Genomic DNA, 14,646 nt, shown 5'->3' on the forward strand with positions numbered 1-14,646 from the left:
CTCTCTGGCGCGTTCACTACTTTGAAGATCACGATCAGCATAGTCAACTTCATCTTTGCAGGCGACAGTGACACCGAAAACACTTATTTATAAACAATTAAAATGTCTCCTTGCTATATTCGACATATGCATAATCATTACTTTTGCAGGGTTCTTTGTGACAACTTTTAGGTTCTTTATTGCAGCGCCACCCTTACATGTTACATAACCGCATCAGCACCGAAAACATGGGGATTTTTTACAATAAATTACAAGCTGCTAGTGACGTTATTTAGTTAATCGCCTGTCGCGAGTGCAAATGCAAAGCTCGATTTAATCATGGTAAAACTATATTAATTTACAAAATAGTTATATACAATATATATATATATATATATATATAATTTGTCAGGATTAAGAGGGTACATTGGTAGGATGCCTGTTGCCAAGTCTCAGCGGCTGAAATCGCGCTCTGAGGTAGGGTGGTGTGCTGACCAGAGGTGAGGCAGCACAGTGACATAGGTGGCCGGGCCAGGCCATGCTCCCTGGGGACCCCTCGTGGCGCATACCCTGCTTGTCTTGATTGCTAATCCACAACATATGACGATTATTAGGTTAAACGTTCAGAATACGATTACATATAAGGTTATATTTCAGCACCTCGCAAATGGACAGCGACTCTTAGGTAGCACGTAGAATGCGTTCTCGCGCGTTCACGTTACGTGCATTTTTGGGAAACGCTCGTGGAATTCCGGCGAGCGTTCGTAACCTTGCACATAGAGAGTGAGATACATCGTTATTGGGAAACCCGGCCCAGAAACGTTAATTTCACAACTTCGTAGCTCATGGTCAATCGACCTTGGATGGTTTACTTTAGACATTATGGCTGAAAATGGAGAAAATTAATGGGATTTTGCTGGTCTGTTGGGGCCCCCCTTGAAGGGTGGGGCCCGTTTCAATTGAAACGGGTGAAACATAGGTAAGGCCGCCAGTGCCTGCAGCAATCAACATGATGTGATCATTATTTTCATCTAATCTTACCAGTATGAGAATTTTTCCAGTCAGTAATTTTCATTTATTTCATGCTAACTGTGGATGTTGGGTTAAAAGATTTAGCTGTCATCAAAAGCACAACTTAAGTTAAAGAATTTGAAATGTTTTTTTTAAACCAAGGCTGGTATATCTGCTTCCTGATTAGTGAAAATAAATATTAGAAATATTAATAATAGTGAAACAAGTGTTTCCTCATTGCAGAGTCTTAGCATCATTTCAAATGTTTTTTTTTAATTGGTCATAATCTTCAAAAAAATTGACATTTGAAGATCATGAGAGGTAAACTTGTGATGTACACTCTGCTCAAGGTGCCTGTTCATAGCAACATTCAAAAGGCTTGTTTGAGATGCGCCTTGCCTCGCCTGTAATGTAGTCGAGAGTAGGCGGCTGCAGTAAGAGGAGGAGTGAAAAAAGCGCAGGCAATCCGGACAGTTCTCTCTTCTCGCAGTGGATCTGACACCTGCGAGATCAATGATGGATATTGCGGGATTCACGCTCGTGCACAGTGTTGCTAATAAACTGGATGTAATTTAAGTTCTGTTGCTTTTATATGAAAATAAATATAATGAACAAGACACCCAAAGTACTTATTTAATTCCATTCCAAATAAGTGTTTATCAATCATTTTTCCTTTAATACAGACATAGGCTATGTGTTTTATATATATATATATATATATATATATATATATATATATATATATATATATAATAAAACGACATTGCATAACCCAGAGATCGCACTGTCCAAGAGTTTGGGAATTCACACATAACATACACACATAAAACATGATATCCGAGTTTTAAAATCAAACATTTTAAAAGAGAACAATACATCACGGTTGTTTAAACCAATCAACATTAAGCTGTGTCGTCAGCAAGTCGTTTCCCATCATGCTTTTGATCAGCGCAGTCGGTGGAGAGCAACTGCGCGCGACTGCAGAATCCGACACGTGCGCCTCGCGCTCGCGAGAGCTTTTTAACACATCAGCATGACAAAAGCGCAAGGCGGACCGCACTCGGACACATTTCTAACCGGCATACATTACGCGCTGATCACCGGTGATCGGTTCTGCGCAGATTTTGCTGATCTCAAACAAGCCTAATGTCATCAACCAACGTGACTGAAAGTAATTGATTAGTGATTACTCACCAATAGGGCTACGTCGACGCAAAATATGCGCGTTGATTCGTCAGACCCAAAACAATGATCGCGGCGCCGGAGAGTAGTAGCAACACGAGTGGCTCCTCAGACTATCAGAAGTGCAAGGCGGCACGCACTCGTTCCTCTAAAGTACACACACACAACCCACAGAAAAATGTGCGTCAGTATCGAGTTCTCTTTCGGGCTTGAACGAACCATAACACACACAAATTATGCCAAACTGTCCGTATTGTCGAGTGTCCTCATAAGAGCAGTCTTAAATGAGTAAAATAAAGTATTTTATTTTAAAGAGTAAATTACTCACTCAGGCCCGGCGGCAGGATCATTATACCGGAAAAGCCTAATAATCATGAAAGCAGGCACTCCGCTATCTTTTAACACATCTCCGACGAACGGCTTCTTCACGCAAAAGGAAAAAATGTCATGAAATGCAGCGACCTGTGGCGTTTCCTGATGGATCGAGGTTGTTCCTTAACTTCATTTTATACGTGCAATTCACACGAGCTCTAAGCGCGTGCGAGACTGCTGCAAGTATGCGCTTATAGCCATTATTGTTGTGAAAAATACATAGAGGACACTGACAACGTGCTGACAGACAGGACCAAGAAGGTAACATTTAATAAAGTCACGACTTTCAAATTTGGTCAGTCAAAGAAAATTAAACCATAAATAGGCCTACTATTTTGTGGCTCTTTAATATGTCTTTAATGTGTCTTGACCATAGACTGTAAAAAAACAGATTGCACTTTTTTTCAGTAAACTAGTCTTGGCCTATATGTTTTCAAGGCTTCAAGGTTTTATTGAATGCTACCTCTGACTAAGAAAGCATTACTTTGCACTTGTTACAACCAGTCAGGAACGAGACGGAGAACGAATCCAATCGCAAGCACATTTAATAAACAGGAAATCCAGGGAACTCAGAACAAGGTACAGAAGTAACAAACAACAACCGACAGCCAACAACTGAAACACAGGGGTTTAAATACACAGACAAACAAGCTAAACAAGATAACAAGGGGTGTGGTTAATGAGAAACACCTGGGGAGACTAATAAACATGGACGAGGAACAGCTGTGGACACTGAGGGCCAGGGCGGAGAAGACAGTCCATCGGGCGGCCAGGGCGGAGACGACCCCTCGAGCGGCCAGGGCAGAGACGACCCCTCGGGCGGCCAGGGCGGAGACGACCCCTCGGGCGGCCAGGGCGGAGACGACCCCTCGGGCGGCCAGGGCGGAGACGACCCCTCAGCTGCTGCTCAGGAACAGCAGACACCGGCGCAGAAACAGCAGACACTGGCTCAGGAACAGCAGACACTGGCTCGGGATCAGACAACACACTCACTGGCTCGGGAACAGCAGACACTGGCTCGGGAACAGACGACACACTCACTGCCTCGGGAACGGACGACACACACACTGGCTCGGGAACGGACGACACACACACTGGCTCGGGAACGGACAACACACACTGGCTCGGGAACAGCAGACACTGGCTCGGGAACAGACGACACACTCACTGGCTCGGGAATCGACGACACACACACTGGCTCGGGAACGGACGACACACACACTGGCTTGGGAACGGAAGACACACACACTGGCTCGGGAACGGACAACACACACACTGGCTCGGGAACGGACAACACACACACTGGCTCGGGAACGGACAACACACACACTGGCTCTGGAAAAGACAACACAGACTCTGGCTCTGGAAAAGACAACACAGACTCTGGCTCGGGAACAGACAACACAGACTCTGGCTCGGGAACAGACAACACAGACTCTGGCTCGGGAACAGACAACACAGACTCTGGCTCGGGAACAGACAACACAGACTCTGGCTCGGGAACAGACAACACACTCACTGGTTGGGGAACAGACAACACACACACTGGCTCGGGAACAGACAAGACACACACTGGCTCGGGAACAGACAACACACACTGGTTCGGGAACAGACAACACACACACTGGCTCGGGAACAGACAACACACACACAACAGACACTGGCTCCGGCTCAGGAACAGCAGACACCGGCTCAGGAACAGCAGACACCGGCTCAGGAACAGCAGGAACAGCAGACACCGGCTCAGGAACAGCAGACACTGGCTCAGGAAAGGACGACACACACACTGGCTCGGGAACGGACGACACACACACTGGCTCGGGAACGGACAACACACACTGGCTCGGGAACAGCAGACACTGCCTCGGGAACAGACGACACAAACACTGGCTCGGGAACGGACAACACACACTGGCTCGGGAACAGCAGACACTGGCTCGGGAACGGACGGCATACACACTGGCTCGGGAACGGACGGCATACACACTGGCTCGGGAACGGACGACACACACACTGGCTCGGGAACGGACCACACACACACTGGCTCGGGAACGGACCACAGACACACAGCCTCGGGAACGGACGACACACACACTGGCTCGGGAACGGACGACACACACACTGGCTCGGGAACGGAAGACACACACACTGGCTCGGGAACGGACAACACACACACTGGCTCGGGAACGGACAACACACACACTGGCTCGGGAACGGACAACACACACACTGGCTCGGGAACGGACAACACACACACTGGCTCGGGAACAGACAACACAGACTCTGGCTCGGGAACAGACAACACAGATTCTGGCTCGGGAACAGACAACACAGACTCTGGCTCGGGAACAGACAACACAGACTCTGGCTCGGGAACAGACAACACACTCACTGGTTGGGGAACAGACAACACACTCACTGGCTCGGGAACAGACAACACACACACTGGCTCGGGAACAGACAACACACACACTGGTTCGGGAACAGACAACACACACACTGGTTCGGGAACAGACAACACACACACAACAGACACTGGCTCCGGCTCAGGAACAGACACTGGCTCCGGCTCAGGAACAGACACTGGCTCCGGCTCAGGAACAGACACTGGCTCCGGCTCAGGAACAGACACTGGCTCCGGCTCAGGAACAGACACTGGCTCCGGCTCAGGAACAGACACTGGCTCCGGCTCAGGAACAGACACTGGCTCCGGCTCAGGAACAGACACTGGCTCCGGCTCAGGAACAGACACTGGCTCCGGCTCAGGAACAGACACTGGCTCCGGCTCAGGAACAGACACCAGAACAGAAACAGCCACAAGGACAAACGTAAACACAGAAACAAACATAGAGCGATCAGGTTCAGGCATGACTTGAACAGTCTCTGGATCGGCAGACCTGACTTGAACAGCCTCTGGATCGGCAGACGTGACTTGAACAGTCTCTGGATCGGCAGACGTGACTTGAACAGTCTCTGGATCGGCAGACGTGACTTGAACAGTCTCTGGATCGGCAGACGTGACTTGAACAGTCTCTGGATCGGCAGACGTGACTTGAACAGTCTCTGGATCGGCAGACGTGACTTGAACAGTCTCTGGATCGGCTGACGTGACTTGAACAGTCTCTGGATCGGCAGATGTGACTTGAACAGTCTCTGGATTGGCAGACGTGACTTGAACAGTCTCTGGATCGGCAGACGTGACTTGAACAGTCTCTGGATCGGCAGACGTGACTTGAACAGTCTCTGGATCGGCAGACGTGACTTGAACAGTCTCTGGATCGGCTGACGTGACTTGAACAGTCTCTGGATCGGACGGGACCAGCGGCGAGGACTCTGGGCTGACAGGAAGTGCAGGAAGGACTTCCAGGCATTGCGGGACGCGGGAAGTCCTCTTCCTCCTCCGTCTCCGAGAGCGAGAGGGCGCTGGGCTGGACGGAACCAGCGATGAGGGCGCTGTGCTGGACGGGACCAGCGGTGAGGGCGCTGTGCTGGACGGGACCAGCGGTGAGGGCGCTGTGCTGGACGGGACCAGCGGTGAGGGCGCTGTGCTGGACGGGACCAGTGGTGAGGGCGCTGTGCTGGACGAGACCAGCGGTGAAGGCTCTGTGCTGGACGGGACAAGCGGTGAAGGCTCTGTGCTGGACAGGACCAGCGGTGTAGGCTCTGTGCTGGACGGGACCAGCGGTAAAGGCTCTGTGCTGGACGGGACCAGCGGTGAAGCTCTGGCTGGACGTGGCTGACGTGATGAGGATTGGGCTGGACGCAGAGATGTTGACGCTGAGAAATTTGTCTGGACCCATATCCTCCCCTGTGACCTCCACGGAACCCCCGGAAAATCGCTTTGCGGGTTCCCACAAAGGCCTGTTTGTCGAACTCCATGCTCATGCTGGGAAGATCAGGCGAGATTCGAACTGCTGGATTCATTTGAGGTCGGTTGTTCTGTTACAACCAGTCAGAAACGAGACGGAGAACGAATCCAATCGCAAGCACATTTAATAAACAGGAAATCCAGGGAACTCAGAACAAGGTACAGAAGTAACATAAACAACAACCGACAGCCAACAACTGAAACACAGGGGTTTAAATACACAGACAAACAAGCTAAACAAGATAACAAGGGGGCGTGGTTAATGAGAAACACCTGGGGAGACTAATAAACATGGACGAGTAACACCTGTGGACACTGAGCAACAACAAACAAAAGACAAGACACATGGCAGGATCACATGTCAAACAAGGGATCACGTGATATACAAGACACAACAAAAACCCACACGTAGCAGCACTTGTATAGTCTTTTATTTTGGAATTTTAAGAGCAATAAACAAATATTGCAATGTTAAGGAATTCATGTTTTTTTTATTCAGATCTGTAAATCAACATGTACAAATTGCTATTAGTCAATTAATGGGGGGATAATCGATAAGCGAATCGAAATCGAATCGGACTGAAAAAATGAATCGTTAGATTAATCGATGCATCGAAAAAAATAATCGCTAGATTAATCATTTAAAAAATAATCGTTTATCCCAGCCCTACTCACCAACTCATAAACACTGGAATGTGTCCTGAGCTTTCAGTGCCACTCCCTGTATCTCGATCTCAAATTACAGGAGGAGCACAGCCTAATTCCCCAGTCCACCAATTAAATATTGTCACTATTTTTCTAGATCTGAGAGTGTGCACTTTGTTCTCAGATAATGTTTATTGATTGAAGGGCCATTCACACCAAGAGCAATAACTATAAAGATAACTGTAAATTAGGGCTGGGCAATATAGTCAAAAATATCTTCATGTTAAAATTGTTCATATCAGTCGACATCGATAATTATCACGATAAATAAATCTTTATTTCTTTATTCTTTTCTGCTGAGTGAAAGTTGTAGACAGTTAAAGGAGATCTCCGGCGCAAAATGAACCTGGGGTGTAATAACACATTGGTACCGAGTCGACTGTTCTCTGGATTTGTTTTCATGATAATCGAGTGTAAAGAGTTTTATCTCTAAAAACTGTTTAGCTTATGGGTCATTCCTGGGATTCTGTAATATTTCAACTTGGACTTTTTTAATTTTTGAACTACATATGATTACATTTCTAAATAAATACCCCACATTATTAGGTACATATCAAACCTTCAAAACATCATATTTTCCCATCTCAGGCATTAAAGACTTTTTATTATTTTCAGTTTTTTTCAGATTTGTACACCTTTTATTCTCAACCCCATAACGGACTAAATTGAATTAGTTTAAACAGGATTTTACACAAAACTTGTTATAAAACAAACATCTACCTACTGCTCATGTGTCCCTCATACCAATTCAATGACTTCAAATGTAACATTTATGATAATTTTTTTAATTGTCTTCCTTATTTTATTTTCCAAAAATATTTTCCAAAAATATTAATGTGACAGGGTTGAGAATACTGTGATGGGGTTGAATACTGTAACAGGGTTGAAAGGACACATTGGCCTACTTTTAATTTGTATTTGTTTAATACGAAAATCCCTCTTTCAGACTCAAACAAAACACTATTTTATTTTAGGCAACCATGTAATAAAGACATAGTCATATTTACTTTTTTCATTTTTACTTTATTATCTGAACTGCAGTGAGAATTTAAACAAAGAAAACTACTGCAGACAGTACGGTCGTTAGTAACTTTTCAATATTGCACTTCACCTTGACAGTGGCTGTCGTGGCAGCTCTGGCATATGTTCAGGACTTTGTGGTGGAGTGCTTATGTTTCTTAATGCTTCTCTTCTTTCCTTGCTTCTTGTGTATGCTGCTCTCCATTTTTTACGTCTCTGGCGCTGTGCTCTCTCACTTAGGTCACTAATTGTTTTTTTCTTTCTCGCCTCAACATTCCTTCTTCATCTCTGCCTTTCTCTCTCACGGTACTGTGCCCTTTTTTCTGGGTCAGCATATCTGCGTGCACGAAACTGCCTTTGCCTCTCTGCTGTTGATGTGGGTGCCATTTCTGACTAGGATGCCTGTTGAAGTTTAAGTTGAAACATTACATCAAATATTTTATCTATAACAAAAATATGACTTAAAATATGAGTTGGTAATAATATATTTACTGAAATTAAACTTTTAAATTGAAATCATTGATTAAATTAAGTGAATAACTCAACCCTGTCACAAAGTTTACAAGCCCGAAACGATGACATATGTGACGGGGTTGAGTGTGATGGGGTTGAGTTTTTTTGCTCAAAATGGCCACTGCTCTTAATGTGGTGTAGAAGAGTGGGCCACATGGCAGCCAATGAAATAAGCATATTTTAGATTTTTATGGATTAAAATAAAATTTTGAAAAGTCTTCATTTTCCATCTTAATTGTATGTGATGGGGTTGAGTTGTTAAGCCTGACAGTACGCTCCCTGACTATAATACACCTCAAAAAATGAACAAAAAGTGTGATATCACTCACCTTCTTCTGCACCATGCTGTTGAAGAGAGCTGAATGATGCAACTTCCAGTGAATGATGTCACATATGGGTGGAGTCTAAATTATTATGGGCGGAGAATGGTTGGCGTGACGGGGTTGAGTTCAGACTGGGGGACGTGACTTTATAAGTTGTTTTTTACAAATATTTTGCTTTTTTTAAATTTTTATTTTCAAAAGCAAAGAACACAAATAAATACTTGCATTATTGCCGAAAATTATAGACACTGTGCACATTTTATTAATTATATTCAAAGTACAAATTCAGCGTAGAACCTCAGGGACATGACAAAATGCTTTGCTGTAAGACAGAAATAAGAAACACAAATGTGTTTCTACGTAATTTTTTTTAATGATAAAAATTATTTATGCAATAATTATAATGCAATAATTATTTGTATTCATTATAAAGGACATACCAAAGTATTGTGAAAAGCTTTTAACATTTCATTTTGGTGAACCACCACTTTCAAAAATCTAGGGGACTGAAATATTACCGAATCCCAGGAATGATAACGCTAGTATATGGGGCAAATAATAAGTAAAAAGAGATCGCTAGTTAATACCACTAACAAGGCTCAAAATAGCCCCACGCTAACACGGTAGCTTAATGAGGGTCTCTACATACAAACCGAAATTTAGGATGGGAGAATTTTTTTTTTTAAATCTTTTGCGTTCCCTCGCAAAACTTTTGCGTTCCCCCGAGAAACTTTGCGTTCCCTCGCAAAAGTTTTGCGTTCCCTCGCAAAGTTATTTGCGTTCCCTCGCGAAGTTATTTGCGTTCCCACGCAAAAGTTTTGCGTTCCTCGCAAAGATATTTGCGTTCCCACGCAAACCCTGTTGTGAGCTCGGACAGACACTTCCTGTTTAATATTCCGCTGGTAGTGCTTCAGAGCTCCGTACGTTAATGGAGCGTTTCATAGTGTTTGTACTTGGACTCAAATATAAAGAAATGCTGGCAATATTCAAATAGGCTATTCGAAATTCCCGGATCAATATTCTTGAGCTAAAAGTTGTTAAAACACAAACGCAATCACAGGAACCTAGACAACGAGCTAATTCTCCTCATAATATAAATTTATCTCTAAACAGCCGGTTGAGAGACAAGTCCAAATAAGGGGCCGTCTGCAAAGTTCAAATCCCAAACCCATCTTCACATTTTATATTATTAAACATATTCTATAGCTTCACTATGACATTGTGTCCAAATTCAGTTCACACATCACCACTCTCCTGCTGGTTATACTACAATACTTAGTTTGATTTTAAAAAAGCATAGTTGTTATGATTTTTTATGAAATAAAATCAATAACTTCACACTGTTATGTGTAATACCATTGAAATTCAGTAAGCAAATATAATGCATAAGCTATGATTGTAACTAGCTGCGCACAGTACCAATATAATTTTGTGTAAATAATAGGCCTACTTATTTTTTATGTGCAATTACTTCCCATACTAGCTTTCCTGTAACTCAAACAGTAGAGCGTTGGTGCATGCAATACCAAGGTCATAGGTTCGAGTCCCAGGGAAGAGCAAGAACTCATAAGAATGTAAATACATTTACATTCTTATGAGTTCTTTCTCTTCCTTTGGATAAAAGAGTTACATTTACAGTTATGCATTTGGAAGACAAAGTGTTGTATAACCAATATTAGAGCAGTGATGTGTGAACTAAATTTGGTGTGTTACAGTGGAGTTATTGAATATTTTTCATAATATAAAATGTGCAAAAGCAGTGTAGTATGACCAGTGGGTCACCATTGATGTGTAAGCTGAATTGGGTGGCACTACAGTTTGTAACATTGAAGTTAATGACTATTTTTGTATTTTTGAATATGAGTTGATGCTGTAGTCGTTTGTTGGGTTATATTGCACTTTGCAGATGGTCCCTTGACTTGTCTCTCAGCCGCCTGCACATAAAGATCTATTTAGCCTATATTATAAAGCTCGTTTTGAGGAAAATTGGGTTGTAGCTCGTTGTCTAGGTTACAGTGATTGTAAATAGGTGTCGTTTGTGTTTTAATAACGTTTATCTCAAGAATATTGATCCGGGAAGTTCCTTGAGTTAAGCACGGGCCGCATTTCTTTATATTTGAGTCCAAGTTCAAACACTATGAAACGCTCTGAAGCACTGCCAGCGGGACATTAAACAGGAAGTGTCTGTCCGAGCTCACAACAGGTTTTGCGTGGGAACGCAAATAACTTTGCGAGGGAACGCAAAACTTTTGCGTGGGAACACAAATATCTTTGCGAGGGAACGCAAAGTTTCTCGGGGGAACGCAAAAGTTTTGCGAGGGAACGCAAAAGATTTTTTTTTTTTAAATTCTCCCATCCTCATTTTTTTTTCACCACCACGTCCCTTTAGGGGCTCCGTATGTGTCGGCCATATCAAAATTCAAGAGAAAATAATTCTAACGTTTGTCGTTGTCTAGGACATCTCTCCTCTAGCTAACTTCCCTCTTCATGCTTCTCTCTCCTCCACTCCCCACACCCCCCTTCATGTGCACATGCACTAAAAAAAAATATACATCAAATATGCATGAGTTAAGTAAAATATTTTTCAGTCTTTTATCCTTACAAAATAAATATCTAAATAGAAAAAAAAAATTTGTTTCTGCATGATCTAACTGGTAATAGTTTGTGTTGCTTGACTTTGAATACGTGTATTTTCGGCACAGTTTACAGTGCAAACTGCAAAATGTTTTTTCCCCTTGTTTGTTTATTGTATGTACTTTTTGTGAGATTTCAATCTGTTTTGTTTCTATAAAAACTGTTAAAAAATAAAATATTACTTGTACTACATATTATATGACTGAGGACATTTGACTGTGGACAATGACTGGGGACATTTAATTTTATATTTAACAATATTATTACAACATTAATTCCCTGTTACCTCTGTAAAGCTGCTTTGAAACAATCTGTATTGTAAAAAGCGCTATATAAATAAAGGTGACTTGACGGGAAAATTATTGAGCGAGCGCATTAAAGCAGTATGGGTTCTGATTGCTATCAATGTTTTTATTTTTTAATCAGCCAAAAAAAAAAATAGATTTGAAAGTGATTCCAACAATATTGTTCCACTGTGCCAGTTGTGGTGTGGACTATTCTTTTAAATTTAGACTATTTTCTTTTTTGTTACCATTATAGCTATCGCCCTTGGTGTGAAGGACCTTAACAGTGGATTGAATGCCTGGTTGGGTAGATCACAATATTTGTTTTATTGTTAAAGTGATCTGCCATCTAAAAGTGTGAGAACTTCTGGTATACTGGTCTGTGTAGTTCAGTATTGGAGTACTGTGGTTATAGAGTAAAGGTAATTATTACAAGTCCAAAAGCATTTTTTACTATAAGGCTCAACACTTCCCACAATGAACAGATATCTCAATCTACAATCCCATGGTTGCAATCATTCATTTTAATGCCCTTAGATATAACAGTTTATTTTTCTATTGTGATACAACAAAATCAGGACTAGAATGTATGTGATCAATCCCGAGTCACTATAAAATTCCACCAGTGTTCCTGTCCTGAACACAGTCAGTCAACAATGCTGAGATATCTGTGTATGGTTTGTAATTGTAATCAGATTACTTTTCCACAGTAACTAGTAAAGTAAAGCATTACTTTTAAATTAACAACAAAATACTCTTTTTTTCAAAAAAGCAACGCCAGTTACTTTGTTTTCCCCTTATTTGACTGACACCTCTTGTCCCCATGTTGAGAGAAATTGTGAGTAAGAGCACAGGTGTTGTTGTGTGCACTGAGTAAACATGATGTTATTGTAGTTCTAGACTAATAGCATGCATTTACTCATCTTGTTTGCACAAAAACATTCAGTGTTCTTAAAAATGAATAAAAACAGTGAAATGCAAATTCACAATATTACGCAAACCTGCAATAATTAAATGTTAAATAACACAAATATACTTTATGTATTTAATCTCACTTTATTGACCAATGTCTTTGCTGATGACCCTTGATGATCCAATTCAGCCATAATAATAAGCAAAAATTAATGACTTTAGTTAAACATCACATTTGTGTTTCATTTTTTTATTGCTAAAATAAGAGTTCTAAACTTTATTTGTTTGAGCTGCCCCCTCTACTGTACAGACGTGAAGTTGCATTTCCTTCAGCCTGATGCTTATTCATTTGATGCTTATTCATTATGTTTAGAAAGGGCCTTTACATTTGCCAAAAAATATTTTGTTTATTTTTGTTATTTTTTGTTGTTTAAAATTGGTTTGTTTTTGTTATTAAAAACAAGCAAGCAAGCCCAGCCCAGCTGAGAAAAAGTAATAGGACGCAATACTTTCCATAAAAATTAACTAAGTAACACAATCAGTTACGTTTTAGGGAGTAATGCAGTATTGTAGCGCATTACATTTAAAAGTAGCTTTTCCCTGCACTGGTTTAGTTGAAAAAGCTAAATATGTTTTCTTATTAGTCCATCCTTCAACATGAGTTCTGTACTGGGTTTCTTGATGTGCTCTTTGTCTCTTTTGTAGTGCTGGACAAAGGAAAAGTGAAGCATTATAAGATCAGAAAGTTGGATAATGGTGGCTACTATGTGTCAAGGACTCATAATTTTACCACACTGAGAGATCTAGTGGATCACTACTCCCGATATGAAGATGGCCTCTGTGTTCGTTTGGGAGAACCCTGCAAAAAAGTGTGTAACATTCTCTACTACATCGATAATTTGTTTTGTCAAAGAAAAACGTTTGAAAGGTTTATTTTGCAAAAAATAATCAGTGAGTATTAATTGAGTAAAATATTCTTTCTCTTACTTAATACATACATAAATAAAATTACCTGATATATTAATTTGAGGTAATTCTTTGTTCGAGAAATGTGATACAGTGGTGAAATTATACAAAAATATTTTACCTCAGAATACAGCAACTGACCTATTAGAATAGTACGTCAGGGAGCTATTCAGTTCAATTTTCAAATGAATATTCGATCCAATACATTTTTCCTTGTATCGGTTTGTGTGTACTAGACAATAGCTCCAGAAACTCATGGTCTGTCTTATAACACTGTGGATCATTGGGAGATCCCACGTTCCTCTTTACAACTTCTGAAGAAGTTGGGAGCGGGGCAGTTTGGGGAGGTTTTTGAAGGCATATGGAATGACACAACAGCAGTTGCTGTCAAAACACTCAAACCAGGTACACACAGAGATCAGAAGGATACACATATATATGATAGACATACAACTGCAAACATACATGCACATGGCTTGATTATAGGGCTTCTGTATGTGTTATAGGAACTATGGATCCAAAAGACTTCCTGCGAGAAGCTCAAATGATGAAGAGACTCCGTCACCCCAAACTAATCCAGCTTTATGCCGTCTGCACTATGGAAGAGCCCATCTACATCATCACAGAGCTCATGAGCCACGGAAGCCTCCTAGAATATCTGAAAAGTAAGACACACTCGCATGTGCTACACGTCTACATGACAAAAATCATAATTGTCAGGTATTTCCCTTAATATGATTATTGATTTGGATTAATAGAATTTACATTAAAATATCCCACCTTTTATGTAGGGTAACTGTGTACCATATTCTTACAGTACACACCCAAAACAGGTTTTTGGATGAAATTTTATGGAAAATTGACTCAATTATACACA

At 41.7% G+C, this 14,646-nt stretch overlaps 1 protein-coding gene across 1 annotated transcript in view; it reads left to right on the forward strand.

The window, feature by feature from the left end:
- Nucleotides 1-14,646, forward strand: part of frk (fyn-related Src family tyrosine kinase) — a 46,876-nt gene that overhangs the window by 11,286 nt on the left and 20,944 nt on the right. The window contains exons 3-5 of the mRNA XM_077220249.1: nucleotides 13,509-13,672; nucleotides 14,006-14,174; nucleotides 14,276-14,434. Of these exons, the coding sequence (XP_077076364.1) occupies nucleotides 13,509-13,672; nucleotides 14,006-14,174; nucleotides 14,276-14,434 (492 nt within the window). The remainder of the gene's footprint in view (nucleotides 1-13,508; nucleotides 13,673-14,005; nucleotides 14,175-14,275; nucleotides 14,435-14,646) is intronic.

This window comes from Siphateles boraxobius, unplaced genomic scaffold (genome assembly GCF_051911475.1).
Source record: "Siphateles boraxobius isolate OS27281-9 unplaced genomic scaffold, OSU_SipBor_1 8, whole genome shotgun sequence".
NCBI classification, from domain to species: Eukaryota; Metazoa; Chordata; class Actinopteri; order Cypriniformes; family Leuciscidae; genus Siphateles; species Siphateles boraxobius.